Genomic DNA, 17,638 nt, shown 5'->3' with positions numbered 1-17,638 from the left:
TGAGCGGGAGCCGGTGTGGCGGGAGGCCCAGAGCACCCGGCCAGGGACCTCCTTCCCTCGGGCCCCGGGTCCGCCCAGCACCCCTGCTCTGAGCCACGGTGCTGCACCCTGGGTCCTTCCCGTCTGCTACGCCCAGCACAGGAAACAAAGGAATGGAAGGCAGAGATGTGCCGGCATCACAGTTTATTGTTTATAAACCATGAAAATAACAGCTGTTGTTCGGCACGGGCCGGGCAGTGCCCACTGCAGGGGGCAGCAGCGGACCCCAGAGGCCTTGCCTAGCCCAACCCACGGGGGACACCCAACCTCAGCTGGGGCCCCACGGGAGACTTGGCACGTTGGCGTGGGTGTGGGACGGGGTAAAGCATGCAAGAGGGAGACAGGGGATACAGGCATGCGGCCGAGGGGCGTGGGGACCCCAACGACTAAAGCAGGATGACGGGGCCCCCTTCCCCTCACCAGGGAGCGCCTGGGCAGTGTCCGGCCAAAAAAGCCTGCCCGCCCCAAGGCTGTAGTTGAGGACTGACGGGGCAGGGAGCTGGGCAGGGCAGAGTGCAGAGGGCAGACTGGGGATCATGCCCAGAGTTCCAGATGCCTTCCCTCCCCGGCAGCCGGGGGAGAGGCACGGGACAGGGATGGGGAAGGGGGCCCCTCCGTGACTCGGGTAAGATGCCAAGGGCAGGGTGTGGGGCAGAGACTCGGCGGGGGCTGGAGGGAATGAGGGATATCTAGAAAGGTGAGCAGAGGAGAGTCCCCTGGTGGAGGGAAGGCCCCAGGAATACACAGACATCGGGTAAGGGGCCAGAGGGCACGGCAGGAGGAGCGTGAGGGGGAAGCTGCCGGAGGCATAAGCCGGCTCCAGCAGGCCTGGGGGGGGCAGGGCCCGGGTCAGTCCAGCTTGGCAAAGCCCCCGATGGTGACCTTCCTCTCAGGCTTGGTGCCCACGGGCTCCTGCAGTTGGACGGCACCGCCCCCGATGAAGCAGAAGGCAGGGCACACGGGCCCCGAGCAGTCCAGGGGGCACTCCAGGAGCCCGCGGAAGGACACGGCGTCCAGGAAAGAAACTCGGCCCCGCTCGTAGTCCAGGCAGATGCCCAGGCGGGGCGGCAGGGGCACGGTGCAGCTGGCCGCGGGGCCGTCCCGCCCCGTCAGCCCCGCGTTGGAGCTGGCCCCCGACCCCAGCAGGATCTTGCCCATGCCGATGGTCAGGAAGGCGAAAGGTGGCGAAGCCTCCACGGTGGCGTCCTCGGCACCGCTGTCGTGTCCGCTGTCCGGGTCGTACCTGCGGGAGCCGGTGGGTGGGAAGGTGTTGGGGGCGGAGGGGGGACGTGGGGCACGGGGGTGGGGGGGCGGCGAGGGCTGGCTGAGACACAAGGGGTGGGGTGGGGCCGAGGGCTGAGACGGTGAGAGGACGGGATGTCGGGGAGCGAGTGGTTGAAAGGATCGACTTGGGACGCGTCGCAGACACAGGGGTTAGAATACGGGGCGGGGGGCGGGGTCTGAGTCCACGAGGAAAGCGGTATCGAAGGGCAAGGACGTTGGCACGAGAGGTAGGGGAGAAGGAGGTGAGGATCAGGCACCACGAGGAGGCAGGGGATAGGAAGGGGTGAGGAGAGCAATGGGGGAGGGGCATCACGCCGGCAAGGAGCTCGAGGAGGGTTTGAGGGGGTTGAGACGGCTTAGTGACCGAGGGGCTGGGGAGAGAAAGGCTGTCGGGAAGGCAGGTGTTGGGAGAGAGCTGGGGTGGAGGGGTGTCAGATGGGGGTGCATTTCAGAGAAAAGGGGTGTTTAGGGACAGTGCGGGGAGAAAGGGTTCGGGGAGGCACACGCGTGGGGGACGTTAAGCAGGGCGCTGGCAACAGAGGGGGTGGAGATTGCAACGTCAAGGGAAGGATTTTAGGATGTTGAAAACAGACGCGGTGAAGGAGGTCCTGGGAAGGGTGGGTTTGGTGGAGACAGCACGTTGGAAACGGCGTTGGGAGATGCAGAGGCCGGACGGGTGGCCTGGGGGGCCTGAGGGACAGGTGGAAGCAGGCGGACGGCCCCTCTCCCCACCTCCCTTTCCAAGAGACACACTCCTCCGAAAAGCAAGCCTCCGAGCCCCTTGGGCGGAGCCCACGCCGGGCTCGGCCCCGCGTCCCTGCTCCCGATCTCCCGCTGCCACCCCGTCCTGGGCCCAGCTCCCCCACCCAGGGCCCCCACACCCCGTCCCTCCCCGAGAGGCCTGACCTGGGGCTGACCACGTCGGGGGCTCCCTGGAAGCTCTCCTGAAGCTTGCTCTCCAGCCCGACGCCCACCTTGACCAGGTAGGAGGCTGGGTCCACGGCACAGGCCCAGTAGCTGCGGCCCTGGGTCACGGCCACGTCTCCCAGGACCACGTCCACGCTCAGGTGGCAGCCGGTGAGCAGCCGCTCAGCGGCCAGCAGCAGGGGCAGCCCCGGGACACTCCGCACCGCTCGCTGGTCCTTGCTGATGGCCAGGCGCTCTCGGCTCGTGCCCCAGCGGCCGTCCAGGAAGAAGTGGAGGACTGCGGCGGGGGAGGGACAAACACAGGCCTTGAGGGCACTGGGGGGTTTCGGGACATGAACGAGCTGCTGAGGGCTGGGCGGGGGCTCTGCGGACCAGGGCCCGGAGGACCACCACCGGGGGCATCCCAAATGAGCTTGGGACCCCAAGAAGAGTTTTAGGAGTGACTAGTGGGTCCAGAAACCGGTCTCCCAGTTGGCCCGCAGCGCCTCCTCCTGGCCCTCTCCTGTGGCCGCGCCCCCCCCCACCCCCGCCAGAGCCCCCACTGCCGCTCCGTCCCAGCCGTGACACCCCCCTCCCCACCGACCCACGCCTTCCAGCCCACACTCTGGTGCTCACACCCGGCCCTCACACCCCACTTGGGTGGGGATGCTCCTGGATTCCGCCCGCGCCCCAGGGGCCAGACCATTTTCTGGAGAGTCACTGCCCTCACGCTTACTACTGGGAACGGACCTCAGTCCCTTCTCACAGCAACAGTACTGCTGTTGTCCCTACGCAAGAGGGACCCGAAGTTCAGAGAGGACAAATAGCTTGCCCAAAGCCACAGCTGGCAAGAGGCAGAGCGGGCGTCTGAACGCAGGTGGTCCAGCCCCAGAGCTGGCACGCGGCCCGCTGTGCTGTCTCGCCGGCCGTCGGTGGCCTCAGTGGGTCCCCGCGTACCCTACGCGCCCCGAAGGCCGCACTGTGCCCAGCCGGGCGCCGCTCACCGGGTGCGGGGGGCGTGTGCAGGTGCACGTCCTCGCTGTACTCGCCATAGCCGGCCTTGTTGCAGCCCCGCACGCGCAGCACGTACACGGAGCCCGTGTCGGGGTTCTCGAGCAGGGCGCTGGTGCCCCTCACCTCCTCCCGCCGCTGCCAGCGGGTGGGGCCCGGCTGGGCGGGCACATCGGTGCGCCGGAACTCGATGGTGTAGTGCCAGGCGGGTGGCGAGTGGGGGGGCAGTCGCCAGCACAGGAATATCTGGTCGTAGGCGAAGGTGCGCTGGGTGTCGATGACGGGAGCCTCGGGCACTGTGGGAAGAGACAGAGGGGGTCAGTGGGGGCCTGGTCAGCGGCCTGGCGTGGAGGGTGGGCAAGGGAAGGGGAAGCAGCGGGGGCCGGGGGGGTGAGTGTGGGTGAGGGGGAGCTGCGGAGAAGGCCGTCTGGGGGCCGGGGGCCGGGCAGGGGGCGGGCAGGGCACAGCCCAGGGGAGAGACGGGTGTGGACGGGGCAGGGGGCAGGGGGCCTCGTGCCCGTCCTGGCCTGCCGTTCTCTCACTCTGGCCTTAGGTCAGTTGCTTCCCTTTTCTGGGCCTCAGTTTCCTCCTCTGTCAAAAAAGGTATTAGACCAGATGGGGACCCTTCTTTCTATGACCTTGTTTATTCTCCGGATAAAGAAGGGCCCAGGGAAAGGCAGACAAGGCCACTGGAACCCAGGCTAAAGGGCACGGACAGGAGGAGGGGGCAGGGCGGGAGGGAGACAGACGCGAGGGCCAGCAAGCCAGAGAGCAGGGGCCGGGAGGGGGCGAGTGAGAGCCGGGCAGCAGCAGGAGACCAGGGTCAAGGGGAAGAGGAGGCAAGTAGAGAGGGCGAGGGTCCGGAGGACAAAAGGTCAGAGGGCAGGGATTAGGCAGGAGCCCAAGGCAGGCAGAGAGAGAGACAGAGGGCGCTGGAGGGGGAGGACCGAGAAGGAAGCAGGGGTGGGTGGCCGAGCTGTGTGGGGGCGGCAGGGCAGGGCCCCCGGGGCAGGGCCGCTGACTTGCCTGGGGTGCTCCGGAGCGGAGTCCGCGGTGGCCACAGCCTACAAACAAAGAGAGGGAGAAGCAGCGCTGAGCGCGGTGTGGCCGGGCGGGCGGGCGGGCGGGCGGCGGGGAGGGGCGGCTAGGCCGGGCTTGGCGGGAGGCCGGGACGTCCCGGTGGGCGCTGCCCCCCGGGCCCGCTGCTGGGGGGGTGGTGGGGGGAGACGGGGGAGGGCTCTAATGGGGCACGGGGCCTGGCCACCTCCTCACCTCGCAGGAAGTTAAGCTCTGTCAGCAGCTTCATCTCACGCCCCACGTCCAGCTGACAGTGTCGGAAGGAGGAGCTGGCGGCCGGCCGGAAGGTCTGCAGGGCCTCCGTGGCCCGGGCAATCCTGCGACGGGGGCGGGCAAGGGTCAGGCACGGCCCTCCGGGCCGCCGCCCTTCCCCCCCGCCCGGCCCTGCCTGTCCCTAGAGCCTCGGCCCCTGCTGTGGGTCTCCTCCTGTCCCCGCAGGCGAGCTGGGTACCAGTTGGGCCCGGTGTTAAAGCCTGGGGACCTGTCTGTCCACCGGGCAGCACCTCGCACGCTGTCCCCGACACTGGCCGCACCCCTGCGTCTGTCCAGGGGGCTGCACCTCGCATGCCGTCCTCGACACTGGCCGCACCCCTGCGCCCCCGCGCCCTGGGCCGCGCCCCCGGGTACCTGTTGTGCAGCTGCTTGGCTGCTTGCACAAAGCAGGGCTGGTCTGTTTCCTTAAGAACCTCCTGGGCATAGCCCACCAGGCCTGAGCCATCCAGTAGGCTCCGGTGCTCCTGGATCTGGGCGCCGAGACGGGCCAGGCGCTCCTGCTGGCACTCCTCAATGGCCTGGAGCAGCGATGCCCGCTTCTCCTCCAGCACAGCCCCCAGCCCCCGCACCAGCTGGGACACCTCCTCCTTGGCCTGCTGGCCACTCACCTGCCCAGAGAGCAACACTCACTATCTTCCTCTCGAAGGCGGCACGTGTGCCTGCCTCCTGGGGCGCCACACCGGGGCCGGGACCACGGCAGGTCTGGGGAAACCCTACCCGCCCGTTCCAACAGAGCCAGGCTCGCGTCTCCAAAGACCCCCCCGGACACCCACATGGGTTTAACTTCTGAAGCTTTGTGCTCACCTTCCTGGATGCCCACACCACAGCCCTGAGCCCTTAAGGAGTCCCCCAAACAAGAGAGGCCACGACTGCACTAATGTCCACCGGCCTCCGCCCCTTCCTTACTGTCTATCCCCACGTCGGCCGATTCGAGCCATCTGCCAGAAAGTGTCAGAGGTGTGTGCTATCCTCAGCGGCAGCCGAGCCTGAGGGCATCTGAGCTATGTCTCCGGGGCTTTCCAAGCTCTCCCTGTCCTGGGTGACCGCCGCCCTGGCCCCACTGTAGCCCCAGGTACAGCCTCGTCTGGGGCACCCATGTCCCAGCCAGCCTGGCTTAACCAGAACCCCAACACATCCCTGGACCCCACATGGGCCTCCTGAGCTGGCAACCAGGCGATCGGGCCATGCCCACGCACACCCCCCCTCCGGCTCCCACTCCCCGGCAGGGCCCAGGGCCCACCTCCATGCCCTCCCTCACCTCAGTGTGCCTCACGGTCTCCTCCAGCTCACAGATCTGGGTCTGTACCGTGTCCTGGTTTCCCAGGATGTATGTCAGGCTCTTTGTCAGCTTGTCCTGAGGGGGAAGAAAGAGGTGGGCATCATGCCTAGCTCGGCAGAGGCCAGCATGTAGGAGGAGGTGCCAGAGGGCGTGAGTGTGGGCTGAGCGAGGCAGAGTCCTCACCTTGAGAGCCTGGTAGGCGCTGAGCACCGGTGTGATCTTGTGCCCACCGTGGGTGCGCCTCACCCGGCAGAGCTGGCACACCAGCCGCTGGCACGTCTTGCAGTAGTGGGTCACCTCTTCCTTGTGGTCTGGGCACATCAGGCCCTAGGGACAGAAAGAGCAGTGACGGAGTCAGCCGACCGGGGGCCTGAGGGGGCTGACCGACCACCCAAGCGCTTGGCCCTGCCTCTCCACGGCCCTGTGGGGGAGCCCGGCCGGGGTGCTCCACAGTGCCACCTGGTGGTGCACACTGGCACCAAAGGGAGCCTGGCCTGCACCAGGTCTTCGCCTAGCTCCGCCCTCCCCTCTACCTCCGGATGCGTGCTAATAGCAATTACAACGATAATTAATCTTTGCCTTGCGGCTAATCATTAACCTTGCCCATCTTGTTCACTGCCCTATCCCCGGCGTCTAGAATAGCACCAGGCACCAGGCTTGATAAATATTTACTCAGCGAACGCGTGAACGCAGACAGATCTTTTCAGCCTACAGGTAACTTTCACAAACACTATCTCTTGTGATCCCTTCCACAACCCTCAGGGCATGGGGATGGCAGGGCAGATGTTATCGTTCTCATTCAGCAGACAGGATGGAGGCTGGACGATGTTTAAAGACTCGTCCGGTGCCTTTTCGTTGTTGTTGTTACCGAAAGAGGAGCCCGGCAGAGGCGAACCTCCGCCCACCTCCTTTCGCGAGCCCACAGAGCCGGGCTCGCCCCCCCACACCGGGCGGCACCACCGCGTCCCTCCCTCCGCAGGCTCTTCGAGGGCTGGCTCACCTTGGGGCGGAAGGAGAGGGTGGGCAGCGTGGGCTCGTGCTGGGCCTTCTGGGTGCCCCAGGGGTGGAAGAGCTTGAAGCACTCGTTGCAAAAGGTGGCTCGGCACTCGGTGCAGCCCTTGGTGGCCTCTAGTGGCGGGGGCTTGCACAGCTGGCACAGGATGGCGCCGCCCACACTCACACTCTGGCGGTACCGCTCTACCACACGCTCGAGGGTCAGGTTCCGGAACAGCCCTGCCAGGCCCCGCTCCCCCAGATCCACATCGCCCTGGCAGGCTGGGCACGGGAACATGATCACCTGGGGGTGCAGGGCGCCTCGCTTCCGCCCGGGGTACGTCCCAAAGCCTGTGGGAGTGCAGGGAGGTAGGGAGGTGAGCATTTCGGCCGGCCGAGGGGCAGGGAGTCTGCTCCGTGGAAAAAGAAAAGACTTTTTATTGTGCCAGAGCTCAGCTCGCATTACAGCCTGTATGAATGGTCTCCTCACCCCCCGCAAGCCAGACAGATGCCCCTGACCGGCGACGGAGGTTTCCATCTTCCCCGTGGACACCCCGGCGTCCCCACCCCCGGTCCCCGGGACCCAGCCCCACCTGACTTAAGCAGCCGATCCAAGCGGTCCGGCTTGGGGAGAGTTCTGCGCCCGAGGCGGGGACTCCGGGTGGAAGGGGTGGAGGCAGGAGAGGTGGGCTCGGAGCTGGGGTCCCCACCGTGGCCTATGTAGCCCTGCTGGCCCAGCACCTCCCGGGCACAGGCCTGGCACACGTTGTGGGTACAGGGCAGCACCAGTGGCTGCTTGTACATCTCTTGACACACCGGACACAGCAGCTCTCTCTCCATGTTCTTCATGCTTGTCTGTGGAGACAGCAGGAGCCCGGCTCAGAGCACGACACCGGGCACATCTCGACAGGCCTCTCAGCTGCCCTCAGAAACCCACGGGGTCTCGAGCAGGGGCAAGAAGACGAGCTGCCTAAGGCTCTTCCCCAGCACCGGCCTGGGCCTGGTTCATACACCTTCCCGGCTCTGTCGCCTGCCTCTCCTGCTCTGGCACAGAGCTAAAGCCCACGGAGGGGGGGGGGGCGGGTTGGAGCGCCAGCCTCCCCCAGCCTCTAGCCCCGCCCCTCTCGCTCCCCCTGCGGGGGAGCTGGGCCCGCAGCCCCTCTCCCCTGGCCATTGCCCGCCTCCCCCCACCTCTGGGCCGCCAGCTGCTCTCAAGGACACCGCCCATTCTGCAGCTCGGTGCGGACCCCCGCCCCCTTCGGGGGCACCCCCCTCCGCCCCGGCGTGACTCCTCCCTATAGCCAGGCGCCGCTCGCTCTCCATCCTCCTGCTCACCGCGTCCATCATCTTGCCGCGGCTCGGCCCGCGGCCGCCCCAGGCTCCATTCCCCAGCCTTCATTTCCCCACCCGGCTCCTCGGGTCGGCGAGACGAGCCCATTCCCTTCGCCCCCGACCGTCCGGCCCTCCCGCCCCCTCCCCCTCCCCCTCCCCCTGACTAGCCGCAACCCCCTCCCCAGGCGACGGGGAGCCCAGCTCCCGCCTACTTGCCCCCTCCCCACCGGAAGTACCCCTCCCTTTTTTGGCGGAGGGGGTCCTCAAGCTATGCCCCACCCCCCCGCCTCACCTTGGTCCCTCGCTTCGCAGCCATCCCGGTCAGGGGCGCAGCTGACACAAAGGAGGGAGGGACAGGCAGGGAGGGGGAAGGAAGTGGTGGTGGGGGGGCAGGGTTGGCACCGCCCCTGGGAGAGCCGGGCACGGGTTGCCATGACAACCGCGGGCTCCGAGGCAGCCCTGAGTGGGGGCGCGGTGGGGTGGGGTCTCGCCGAAGGGTCCAAATTTGGAACCGCACCGTGGGGCGGCTCCTTCATCGCCCCTCACCTAGCCTCAGTTTTCTTGGAAAACATCCGAGCTCACACACGCCCCCTCCTCGTAGCGTACAGAGCCCCAGCCCTGGTGCACTGCCGGCGGGCACCCCAGCCCAGCCGCTGCATCCGGGCGGCTCCTGGTTCCTCATACCCCAGCAGATGGACGCCACCTCACTCACCTCCGGGCTGCCTCCGGGCTTACCCTCTCCAACCCGCACCCCGAACCTCCCGGTCCCCTCTGACCTACATCCCGGCATCTTGCCTCATCTCCACCTGTTCAAGGTCCCGGCCGGCCCCGGACCCCCGTGCCCCCCACCCCCTCCGTCCTCTCCCCTCGACCCCACCGTAACTCACACTGATGCGGACCAGCGCGTCCATGATGGAAGTGAAGGTCTGCATGTCCTCACCCTCAGCCATGGCCTTACCATGCCCGCCCGCCCCCGGGTGCCCGATCCCGGCTGCGGCTGCGAACCCCGGGCTTAATGCGGGAGCCCGGTGGGGGTGTGGGGAGGGGTGGGGGTGAGATGTCACTGCGCATGCTCCAGAGACAGCCTCGAACAGCGCCCGTCGAGGTAGGAGGTGGGAAATAGTTCTCCCCACGTGGTCCTCGGAAGACGGGGTGGGGGGTGGGTAACATGGAATGGCATTGGAGGGGGAGCCATTTCTTATGTTGCCATTCTTCGTTGGCTCCGTAGTCTTACTTATATAAAGCGGGAGGAGAGTTTCAGAGAAAGACGGGCTCCAGAACGGGAGGACCAGATTTTGGTTTGGGCAAGAGTCCACGGGAGATGTCTAGCCAGCGATCATGGCGTAGGGAGGTGTGAGGAACGGGCACTGGAGACGACATAAATGGCAAAGAAGACACACGTGGGCTAGAGGCTAGGGGCCACGGGCCCAGCAGCTTGCGCCGAGAGACAGCAGACGCTCGGGGTGCCGGGGAAGGGCCGGGGACCAGGGCGGTGGCCACGGCCCCTCCTGGACGCAATATTTCCTCCCTGCCGGCAGGGGGCGCTGCGGCCAGGCGCCTAGAGGGAGCGCGGGGAAGACGTGGGGGGGAAGCGAGCCCGCGGGCCGGGCTGACGCATGCGCACGGCCGGCCGCCCCGGTTCGGCTCCATCCGCTCTCGGCTCGGCCCGAGGCGTCCACTGGACCGGAGGGCAGGACGTGATGGGTAACGGCTCCGGCGGGATTCCCCCCCCCCGACGGACGAGTGTGGTGGGGTGGGGGCGGCCCGGCTGTGGCGGTCCTCTGCCCGCAGAGCTGACGTGTCCTGGGCCCCGGGGGCGGAAGGGCTCGGGCGCCCGGGGCGGGGACGCCGGGGGTCGCGAGGGGGCGCGCGGCCCGGGGTGGGGGCGGGGAAGCGGCTGTGGCCGCGGCCCGGGGCCGGGCCGAGCCCGACTCGGCGCCTCCTGTGGTCGCCGCCCCTCCAGCCGTGGGTACGGGCACCTCGCTGGCGCTCTCCTCCCTCCTGTCCCTGCTGCTGTTCGCCGGGATGCAGATGTACAGCCGCCAGCTGGCCTCCACCGAGTGGCTCACCATCCAGGGGGGCCTGCTGGGCTCGGGCCTCTTCGTCTTCTCTCTCACCGTATCCTTCCTGCGCGGCTGGGGGCGGGGGGAGGAGGCGGCCGAGCGGCTCTGCCGGGTCTCTCGTCCCACCCTTAACTCCCTGGGCCCAGGCCTTCAACAACCTGGAGAATCTGGTCTTTGGCAAAGGATTCCAAGCCAAGATCTTCCCCGAGAGTAAGTGCGAACCGGGGGTGGGGGGGGTGGGGGGGGCGCTGTGAGTGAGCCCTCTGCTCTAACCTCCCCCAGCAGGGGACTGACCTCCCAGGCGCTCAGTTGGTCCGAGCTGCGTAGGGGAGCTGTGCTTGCTGAGGCTGTCGGAGGCGCTGACGCTCCCGGAACACGTCCTCTAGCTCGTGGAGGAGCTGGAAGGGAAGGCCGGAAAGCGCGACACTTCGTTACCTTTGGGCCACTTCCCCGGGGAGGTCTGAGGACAGGGCGCGCGCCTTGCCCACGTCCTTGGGGACGGTCTTTGTTCCCCCCAGAGGAAGGAACAGGACTGACTCTATGAGGGGTTCTGATGTGAAGTTGAGCCGGTGTCCGTGGATTCTGTGTGTTTAACACGATCGTCAATAGCTTAAGTGTTAGAGCCTCCAGGTTTCACCTCAGCAGCGACCCTGACCGAGTTAGAACAAACGTGAGATCGTTTCCTGTTTGAAACGTACTTGTTATTGCTTGCGCAATGGAGAATTGATGATTTCGCTATTTATGCAGAATTAAGTTCACAAAGCAAATCAGACGTCGAGGCCGGGTCACCTAAGGAGTGTCACAAGCTTGAAAGTGACAGCACGTGCCGCCTCTTGTGGAGCCTTCCTCCCGTGGAATAGAGACCTGGTTTCTGCACCCTTCTCAGGGCCTTGCTCTCTCCACTCAGCCCTGTTGCAGTCTCCCCCAGCTCCTTCCCTCCTGCAGCCTCAAGCCTTCCGAGGTTTTGTTTCCATGTGTTCTGTCTTCCTGTGCTTCGGAAAGAGACCTTTGTTGTGGGGCAGGCTCTTGGCCTTCTTGTCCTACGCTGCCCTCCCCAGCGGGGCGGTCGGTGTTTGCCCTTCCTTTCTACCCTCTCACTTTCTCTCCAGTCCTACTCCGGATGCCCCGGAGACCCTTTCCTGCTTCCGTGGGCATGGGTGTCCAGACCCTCTGCCCTCTAACCTGTGTCCGGGGACTGAGGCCCTCAGCTTCCACCGCTGGACAGCCAGTTGAGTGAATCAGTCCTTCGTGGCTGGCTTTTGTGGCAAAGGCCTCACCCTCTTTCCCAAACAGCAGCAGACCTTGCCCTTCAGATGCTGCTGTCACTTTTTCTTTTCCTTTATATTGGAAGAAAGCCAGGGTAGGGAAGTTAAGTGACATTTGTGACAGAGCTGGTAAGGAGCATGCGTCTCCTGCCTCCATGTCCCGGGCATCATTAAGGGCGTCTGAAGTCCTCCTGCCAGTGTCATGCCAACTCCCTCCAGGCAGGTCCCCCCAGATTCAGAGCGCCCCCGGTGTCTCCTAGAATGCACATATGAAGGCTCGGTATTTCCCACTCCGACCAGCACCCTCCTTGTGCCCTCTTGCCTCCCCAGTTCTTCTCTGCCTCCTGTTGGCTCTCTTTGCATCCGGCCTCATTCACCGTGTCTGTGTCACCACCTGGTAAGTGCCTCGCAGCTGGGGAAGGGGCGCAGCGTGCTTCCCCCTCCCTCCTTTCCCCTTCCCCACTTCCCCAAACCTGATCCAGGATTCTTTCCCTGCTGCTGCCGCCGCCCGCCTGCCCGAGGAGGCACCAGGCTGGCCGGATGCCCGCCGATGCCGTGACTTTCCTGTCTTCACCCGCAGCTTCATTTTCTCCATGGTTGGCCTGTACTACATCAACAAGATCTCCTCCACGCTGTACCAGGCAACAGCTCCAGTCCTCGCCCCAGCCAAGGTCACGGGGAAGGGCAAAAAGAGAAACTGACCCTGCGTGTCCAATAAAGTTGATTCTTTGTAGTTCTGTGAGCCGTGATCTACCGCGAGCCCCTTGTGCCGTCCCCGCACACGCGGGCTGCCGTGGCAGGCCGATACCTGTGCTCTCCAGCCATGGGGGTGGCGGGGCTTCTTCCTCTAAGGTTCCTTTTTAGCAGGTGTTTATCGAGCACCGTCCGCGCCAAACGCTTTGTGAGGCGCTGGAGCGGCGCGTGCTCGTGTGAAAGTCTCCTCGCGGAAGCGAAGTGCACGAGTGACCCGCTGTGTGGACCTCTCGGAAGAGGGGTCGGGGCTTGAGCGCAGGAAGCCTTCCTTGCCCGTCAGGACGGGACTAGATCTTGGAACGGGAGCGAGGGAAGGAAAGGCCCCTCGCCCCTGCCACACCTCTGGGGGCTTCGTTACTCTGAGTACCCGCCCTGAGCGAACAGGGCCCCTGCCCCTCCTCCAAGTCCTCAGGAGGGAATTCTCTACCGATGTTGTCCTCCCGGCCCCGTCTGTGAAATGCCAGTGTGGACATCTGTCCGTGTTTGGAGACTCCCGAGGTTGGTCACCGCCCACCCTCTTTGTCCTGGTGCCTTCATTTCTCTCCTGTCTTGCAGCCGAGACAGGAACTTGCTGTGCTGTAGCAAAGTATGCAGAATGGTAGGGACAAGGCCGCCGACCTTGGAGCCAACCTTGATGGAAACGAAGATGTGGTTGGGCGACTGGGTGGCTCGGTCAGGCGTCTGACTCTCGGTTCCGGCTCAGGTCGCGATCTCATGGTTCGTGGGTTGGAGCCCCGCACGGGGCTCTGTGCTGACAGCGTGGAGCCTGCTTGGGACCTTCCGTCTCCTTTGTCTGCCCCTCACCGCTCACTTTCTAGCTCTGGCTCTCAAAAATGAATAAATCTCCGTTAAAAACAAAGTGAAGCATGTGGTTTCTCAGGCCCTGTGCTGCGCCCTGCCCTGAGGAACACCTCTCTGTCCGGAGTACTTGTCCTTTGAGGCTCCTTAGGCAGCCCCTCCCGGAAGCCGTGGTCTTTGGGGTGTGCACCTGGCCTTGGTCACTTGGTGCCCTGCGCTGTGCTTGATAATGGGCAGTAAAGACCGGTGGGCTGGTTGAAAGAATCCGCCCGTCTGGTAACAATACTGCACGTGGGATGTGTCTAAGTAGGGACAAAGACCCAGTGGAGATGAAGAAGGAGCGGAAGGAGTTCCGGTCCAGGATTAGAGCCCCTTCCCTCTAGTCAGGGGCCAACCCCGCCCACTCCCATCTGTGGCTGGAACCCCAGACCCCAGGCAACTCCGTCCCTAGGTTGATGAGTGCTCTGCAATTTCCCCAGGATGCCTGCAGAGGGCGCCACTAGCCCGCATCTCCTGGGGACCAGTACCATTGCCCTGAGGGCTGGGGAGGGTTCCTGCTGGGTCTCTGGGTCCTGGCTGAGCCTCTCTCGGGGGAAGCCAACCCTGGAGACCCTGAAGGACTGGCCCATTGAGGGGGCCTGAAGTCGGAGTCAAGTCTCCCTGGGAGCAAGGCAAGGAGAGTTCAGAGGAGACCAGAGTCTCCCCGAGAGGAACTTACCTAGTGATGGTGAGGGGATGTGTGGTATGTGGGACCCTCTGGGGGAGGATGACAGCCTATTCCAATGGGCCCTGGCTGTAAGAGGAGGCTGGGTTGGTCCGAGGGCCCCCTCTGTCAAACCTTGACTTCCTCCTGAACTGGGGTGGGAGCTGTGGCAGAGGGCTGGGTCCCAGCCCAAGGGAGCATAGACACCCAGGGGATCTGGTCACCTGAGGGTACCCTGGCTTCCAAGATGAGGGTTTGGGGGGGGCCAGGCTAGGGGAGGGTGGGGAGGAGCCGGAGAGCAGGGTCCAGGTCCCTGCCAAGTGACCAGTGACAGCATGTGGCTCAGGAATAATGACCCCTTCTTCGGGAACAGGTGCATTTACGAGGCCAAGGGTGCCGATCTCAGCTCTCCACCCAGCCTATCTCTGGGGTGCCTAGTTACCTAACCTACCAATTAACCCTGGCAGGGGCATTCTACCCACTAATAACCATCATTAAGTAAGAGGGCATGAGGCCACAAAGGCTTCTGCAGGCCCGAAGGTGGGAAGGGCAAAGGTGCTAACCTCTGGGGCTTGGCTCCCCCTCCCCCCCCGCGCCCCCCCCCCCCCCCGCCCCGGGGCTGGAGGCCTCCGGGCTGGCGAGGCGGCCCCTGGAGGACGAGGGAAGCCAGATGTTTCCTCCTGCTCCCTCACACGTGGCCCTGACACCCGTCCACCCGCTGGTCCCGCCACCAGCTCCGGAAACAGGAGTAAATAATACGGGGGAGGGGGCCTTGGATGTGTGGGGGGACAGGCCGGGGAGGACGTCCCGCGGCTCCGGCCCAGGAGGCACGGGCTTTGGGGCAGGAGGTGATGCCACCAGAGACGAGGTCGGTGGGAAGGTGAAGCAAAAGTGCTCCCTATCTCCCCCCACCCCCAGCAGAGGCTGGGCTGCTCCCTGACTGGCACCGGAGGGAGGGGACACCACAGGGTTGGACGGGGTGGCGGGGGGGGGCGCCCAGGACAGGCAGGGAGCGAGAGTCCGCGCCAGGCCCTGGCTCCAGCCCTTTCCGGCCCTCATTGTCCTTGGTGAGAACAGGACACAGTCCGGTTCCCACTGCCAGGCCCCCCAGCTCTGCTCCCCAGGGGCTCGGGAAGGATGTTGGGAAACAAGAGAGAGCCAGAGACAGAGATGCTGAGAGACACAGAGACAGATACAAAGGGGAAAGGTTCAGTCAAAAGCCAGCATTGAAGCCCTTTGTGAGCAGAGAAGGCCCGGGGCCTGTGGGAACCGTAAAAGAATGAGAAGCCGGAGGCCCTGCCCCCTCGGGAAGGCCCCTCCACTCCCCTCCTTGACTTAGGGTCACTCACAGGGCCGCCTCCTAAGCAAACAATGGCCGGAACCCTCTGCCGGGCACAGTTGGTGGCACTTAATTGCTCTGCTTCAGGTCCCTTTCTTTGCCTTTTCCTCGGGGGGCAGGGCCAAGATGGAGACTGTGGTGCTCCCAAAGCCTAGTTCCCCAGTCCCCCAACCCGCCCCCCCCTCCCCCGGGGGCCACACAGACTGTGCCGGGAACGCTACTTGGCTGGGTTCCTAGAGGACAGAGACAGGTGCCCCTCATCACCTGGAGTGACAGCAAAGTGTGGGGCAGCAGGGATCCCCGGAGCCAGCCGTCCCCCCTCTCTTGCCTTCGCACCCACGGGCGTGGGGTGGGGTGGGCGTCGTTCCCTCCAACCCACTCTCTTCCACCTGGGCCTGCCGTTCAACAACTACCCCCTGGGACACAGGCGCCAGAGGTGCCTCAACATAAAGAGAAATGGAAACACATTCGCAGTGCTTACATTTAACAAATTAACACTTCTTTTTTTTAATGTTTATTTATTTTGAGAGCGGGGGAGGGGCAGAAAGAGAGGGACCGAGAATCCCAAGTGGGCTCTGGGCTGCCGGCCCGGACCCCGGTGAGGGGCTCGAGCTCACAGACCCAGAGGTCATGACCTGAGCCCCCCAGGAGCCCCAAGAAATGAACACTTGGTAACACAAGATTACAACACAATATAATCATGCTAGGAACGATACTATCACGGGATCTTTAGAAAATTCTCCTTCACGGGGAGCTGCAGGCCCTGGTTGAAAAGGCAAAGTCCTACGGTAACGACACATTCATTGTACGGTTCTTTCTAGTTTGTGTACATTTGGAAATTCCATAATAACACGTCCAACCACCGTATGGTGAGCACCTTCCTTCCGTTCTGTCAGCGACAGGGTGACTACTGTGGCGCGCTTGGGGAGGACAGCACGAGTCTCGGTCTGAGGCCCTGTGGGGACAGACCTCAGCACACGGCCCTGGCCCTCGGGACCCGTGAGAGCTCTCCTCCGAGAACCCTCTCCTCCAACAGCAGGGAGAGCAGGGAGGTCCCCGCCCAGGTGAGGGCGAGGCTGTGTGTCCAGAGGCCAGGATCCCACGGAAGAAACCTTCCACATACCCCTTCTCTGGGCCAAGAGCGCCGTGAGGGCTGACCTTGGCTGCTTCACGGGAACTTCTCCCCAGCGAGACTCCCCCCTCCCCTCCTGCCTCAGCCTCCAGTCCCCATTTCCAGCCTCTGTGACTCGGGCCTCCCGACTCGGAGAGTTTCAGGTTCTGGACAGTTCGTGCAAGTGGAACGGCCTGGGTCTCGAGATCAGCCTGACCTGAGTTCTGGCTCTGGCTTTGATACTTACCAGGAGAGAAGGCCCTTGGGCAAGGCGAGCGACCTCTATGCACCTTCAATTCTGAGGCTGTAAACGGGGGTAATAAAACCGACCTCAAATTGTGGTAACGAGGCCTCGAATTAAATATCGCGGCGGAGGCTCTGCGCAGAGTTCCTGACCCACTAGGCATTCGACGCCCGTTCGCGCGCAGTGACAAGGACGACCGTCAAGTAGGCATCTACCACCTGCCGGTCAGCGTACTTAGTGTCTGATAGATATTCTCCATCTCAGCTCTTGCACCCGAGACCGACCGCCCCAGACCAAGAGGGAGTACAGCAGCAGGCGACCTTCACACTTGACCACCAGCCTGCTTCCTCCCGGGTCTCCAGCCTGCCGGGTGGCCACACTCGCCCGGGCTGCCGCCTGGCCCTCTGCCCACGGCTCCCCACCGAGGTCAGGAGGAAGCCAAGTGTTGACAGAGGGAGACCGTGCGGATTTGGGACTTGTCAGCCACTACACTTGCATAAGCCGGTTCCTTAAAAATAGATGTTACTTCTACGTATGCACGTCCTATGGCTTCTGTTTCTCTAGAGTCCTGGCCAGTACACCCGTTTTAGTGAAATGAAAAGAGGTAAAATGAGACAGAGGCTAACATAACCTGCTCAAGATTACAAGTGCAGGGGCACCTGGTCAGCTCAGTCGCAGCGTGCAATCTTGATCTCAGGGTTGTGGGTTCGAGCCCCACGTTGGGTGTTGGGATGGCTTAACATGTTTAGGGGCGCCCGGGTGGCTCAGTGGGTTAAGCGTCTGACTCTTGATGTCGGCTCAGGTCACGATCGCACGCTGATGAGCCTGAGCCTCACACTGGGGCTCTGTGCTGATGGCGTGGAGCCTGCTTGGGATTCTCTCTCTCTCCTCTCCCTGTGCCCCTCCCCTGCTCAAGCTTGCAGGCTCGCGCTCTCTCTCTCTCTCTCTCTCTCTCTCTCTCAAAATAAATAAATAAACTTAAAAAGATTAAATAAATAAACTCTTTACAAGAACAAAAAAGCATTGAAGGCGGGGCTGCAGGCGGCCTCCCAGTTGCCGGCCCCACCCCCCTCTGAACCCCTCTGACCTTGCATTCTTCCCAGCTGGGCCTCCTCGGCCCCCAGTGCCAGGCACGCTTCCGCCTCTTGGCCTTTGCACCTGATGTTCC

General features: G+C 64.1%; 2 protein-coding genes across 4 annotated transcripts; one reads left to right on the top strand and one right to left on the bottom strand.

Annotated features, from left to right (window-relative positions):
• Positions 1–166: 166 nt before the first annotated feature.
• TRIM46 (tripartite motif containing 46) lies at positions 167–9,791 on the bottom strand. 3 transcript variants are annotated; one of them, XM_045454315.1, is made up of 10 exons: positions 9,082–9,791; positions 7,456–7,717; positions 6,870–7,213; positions 6,053–6,196; positions 5,849–5,944; positions 4,945–5,198; positions 4,513–4,634; positions 3,234–3,536; positions 2,230–2,527; positions 167–1,282 (listed from the first exon to the last, which is right to left on the bottom strand). In XM_045454315.1, the coding sequence occupies exons 1-10, from the start codon at positions 9,142–9,144 to the stop codon at positions 889–891; spliced, it is 2,280 nt and encodes a 759-aa protein (XP_045310271.1). In that variant the 5' UTR covers positions 9,145–9,791; the 3' UTR covers positions 167–888. The 3 variants fall into 3 exon arrangements, with proteins under 3 accessions (XP_045310271.1, XP_045310272.1, XP_045310274.1); XM_045454316.1 differs by lacking the exon at positions 9,082–9,791 and adding an exon at positions 8,487–8,717; XM_045454318.1 differs by lacking the exon at positions 9,082–9,791 and adding an exon at positions 8,198–8,318.
• Positions 9,782–12,255, top strand: KRTCAP2 (keratinocyte associated protein 2). The gene is made up of 5 exons (XM_045454319.1): positions 9,782–9,898; positions 10,158–10,312; positions 10,404–10,467; positions 11,853–11,919; positions 12,103–12,255. The coding sequence occupies exons 1-5, from the start codon at positions 9,811–9,813 to the stop codon at positions 12,221–12,223; spliced, it is 495 nt and encodes a 164-aa protein (XP_045310275.1). The 5' UTR covers positions 9,782–9,810; the 3' UTR covers positions 12,224–12,255.
• Positions 12,256–17,638: the final 5,383 nt, after the last annotated feature.

The sequence above is a fragment of the Leopardus geoffroyi genome, chromosome C3 (assembly GCF_018350155.1).
Source record: "Leopardus geoffroyi isolate Oge1 chromosome C3, O.geoffroyi_Oge1_pat1.0, whole genome shotgun sequence".
In the NCBI taxonomy this organism is placed as follows: domain Eukaryota; kingdom Metazoa; phylum Chordata; class Mammalia; order Carnivora; family Felidae; genus Leopardus; species Leopardus geoffroyi.
Note: the sequence above shows the minus strand (reverse complement) of the source record. Positions and strands in the feature narration are given on the sequence as shown.

Coding starts and splice junctions, on each gene's coding strand:
- TRIM46 (XM_045454315.1), bottom strand. CDS start 9,144: ATGGCTGAGGGTGAGGACATGCAGACCTTCACTTCCATCATGGACGCG. Junction 7,214..7,455: donor GGATCGGCTGCTTAAGTCAG/GTGGGGCTGGGT, acceptor GCACTCCCACAG/GCTTTGGGACGTACCCCGGG. Junction 1,283..2,229: donor CCCGACGTGGTCAGCCCCAG/GTCAGGCCTCTC, acceptor CGGCTCCCGCAG/GTACGACCCGGACAGCGGAC.
- KRTCAP2 (XM_045454319.1), top strand. CDS start 9,811: ATGCGCACGGCCGGCCGCCCCGGTTCGGCTCCATCCGCTCTCGGCTCG. Junction 10,313..10,403: donor TCTTCGTCTTCTCTCTCACC/GTATCCTTCCTG, acceptor CCCTGGGCCCAG/GCCTTCAACAACCTGGAGAA. Junction 10,468..11,852: donor AGCCAAGATCTTCCCCGAGA/GTAAGTGCGAAC, acceptor TTGCCTCCCCAG/TTCTTCTCTGCCTCCTGTTG.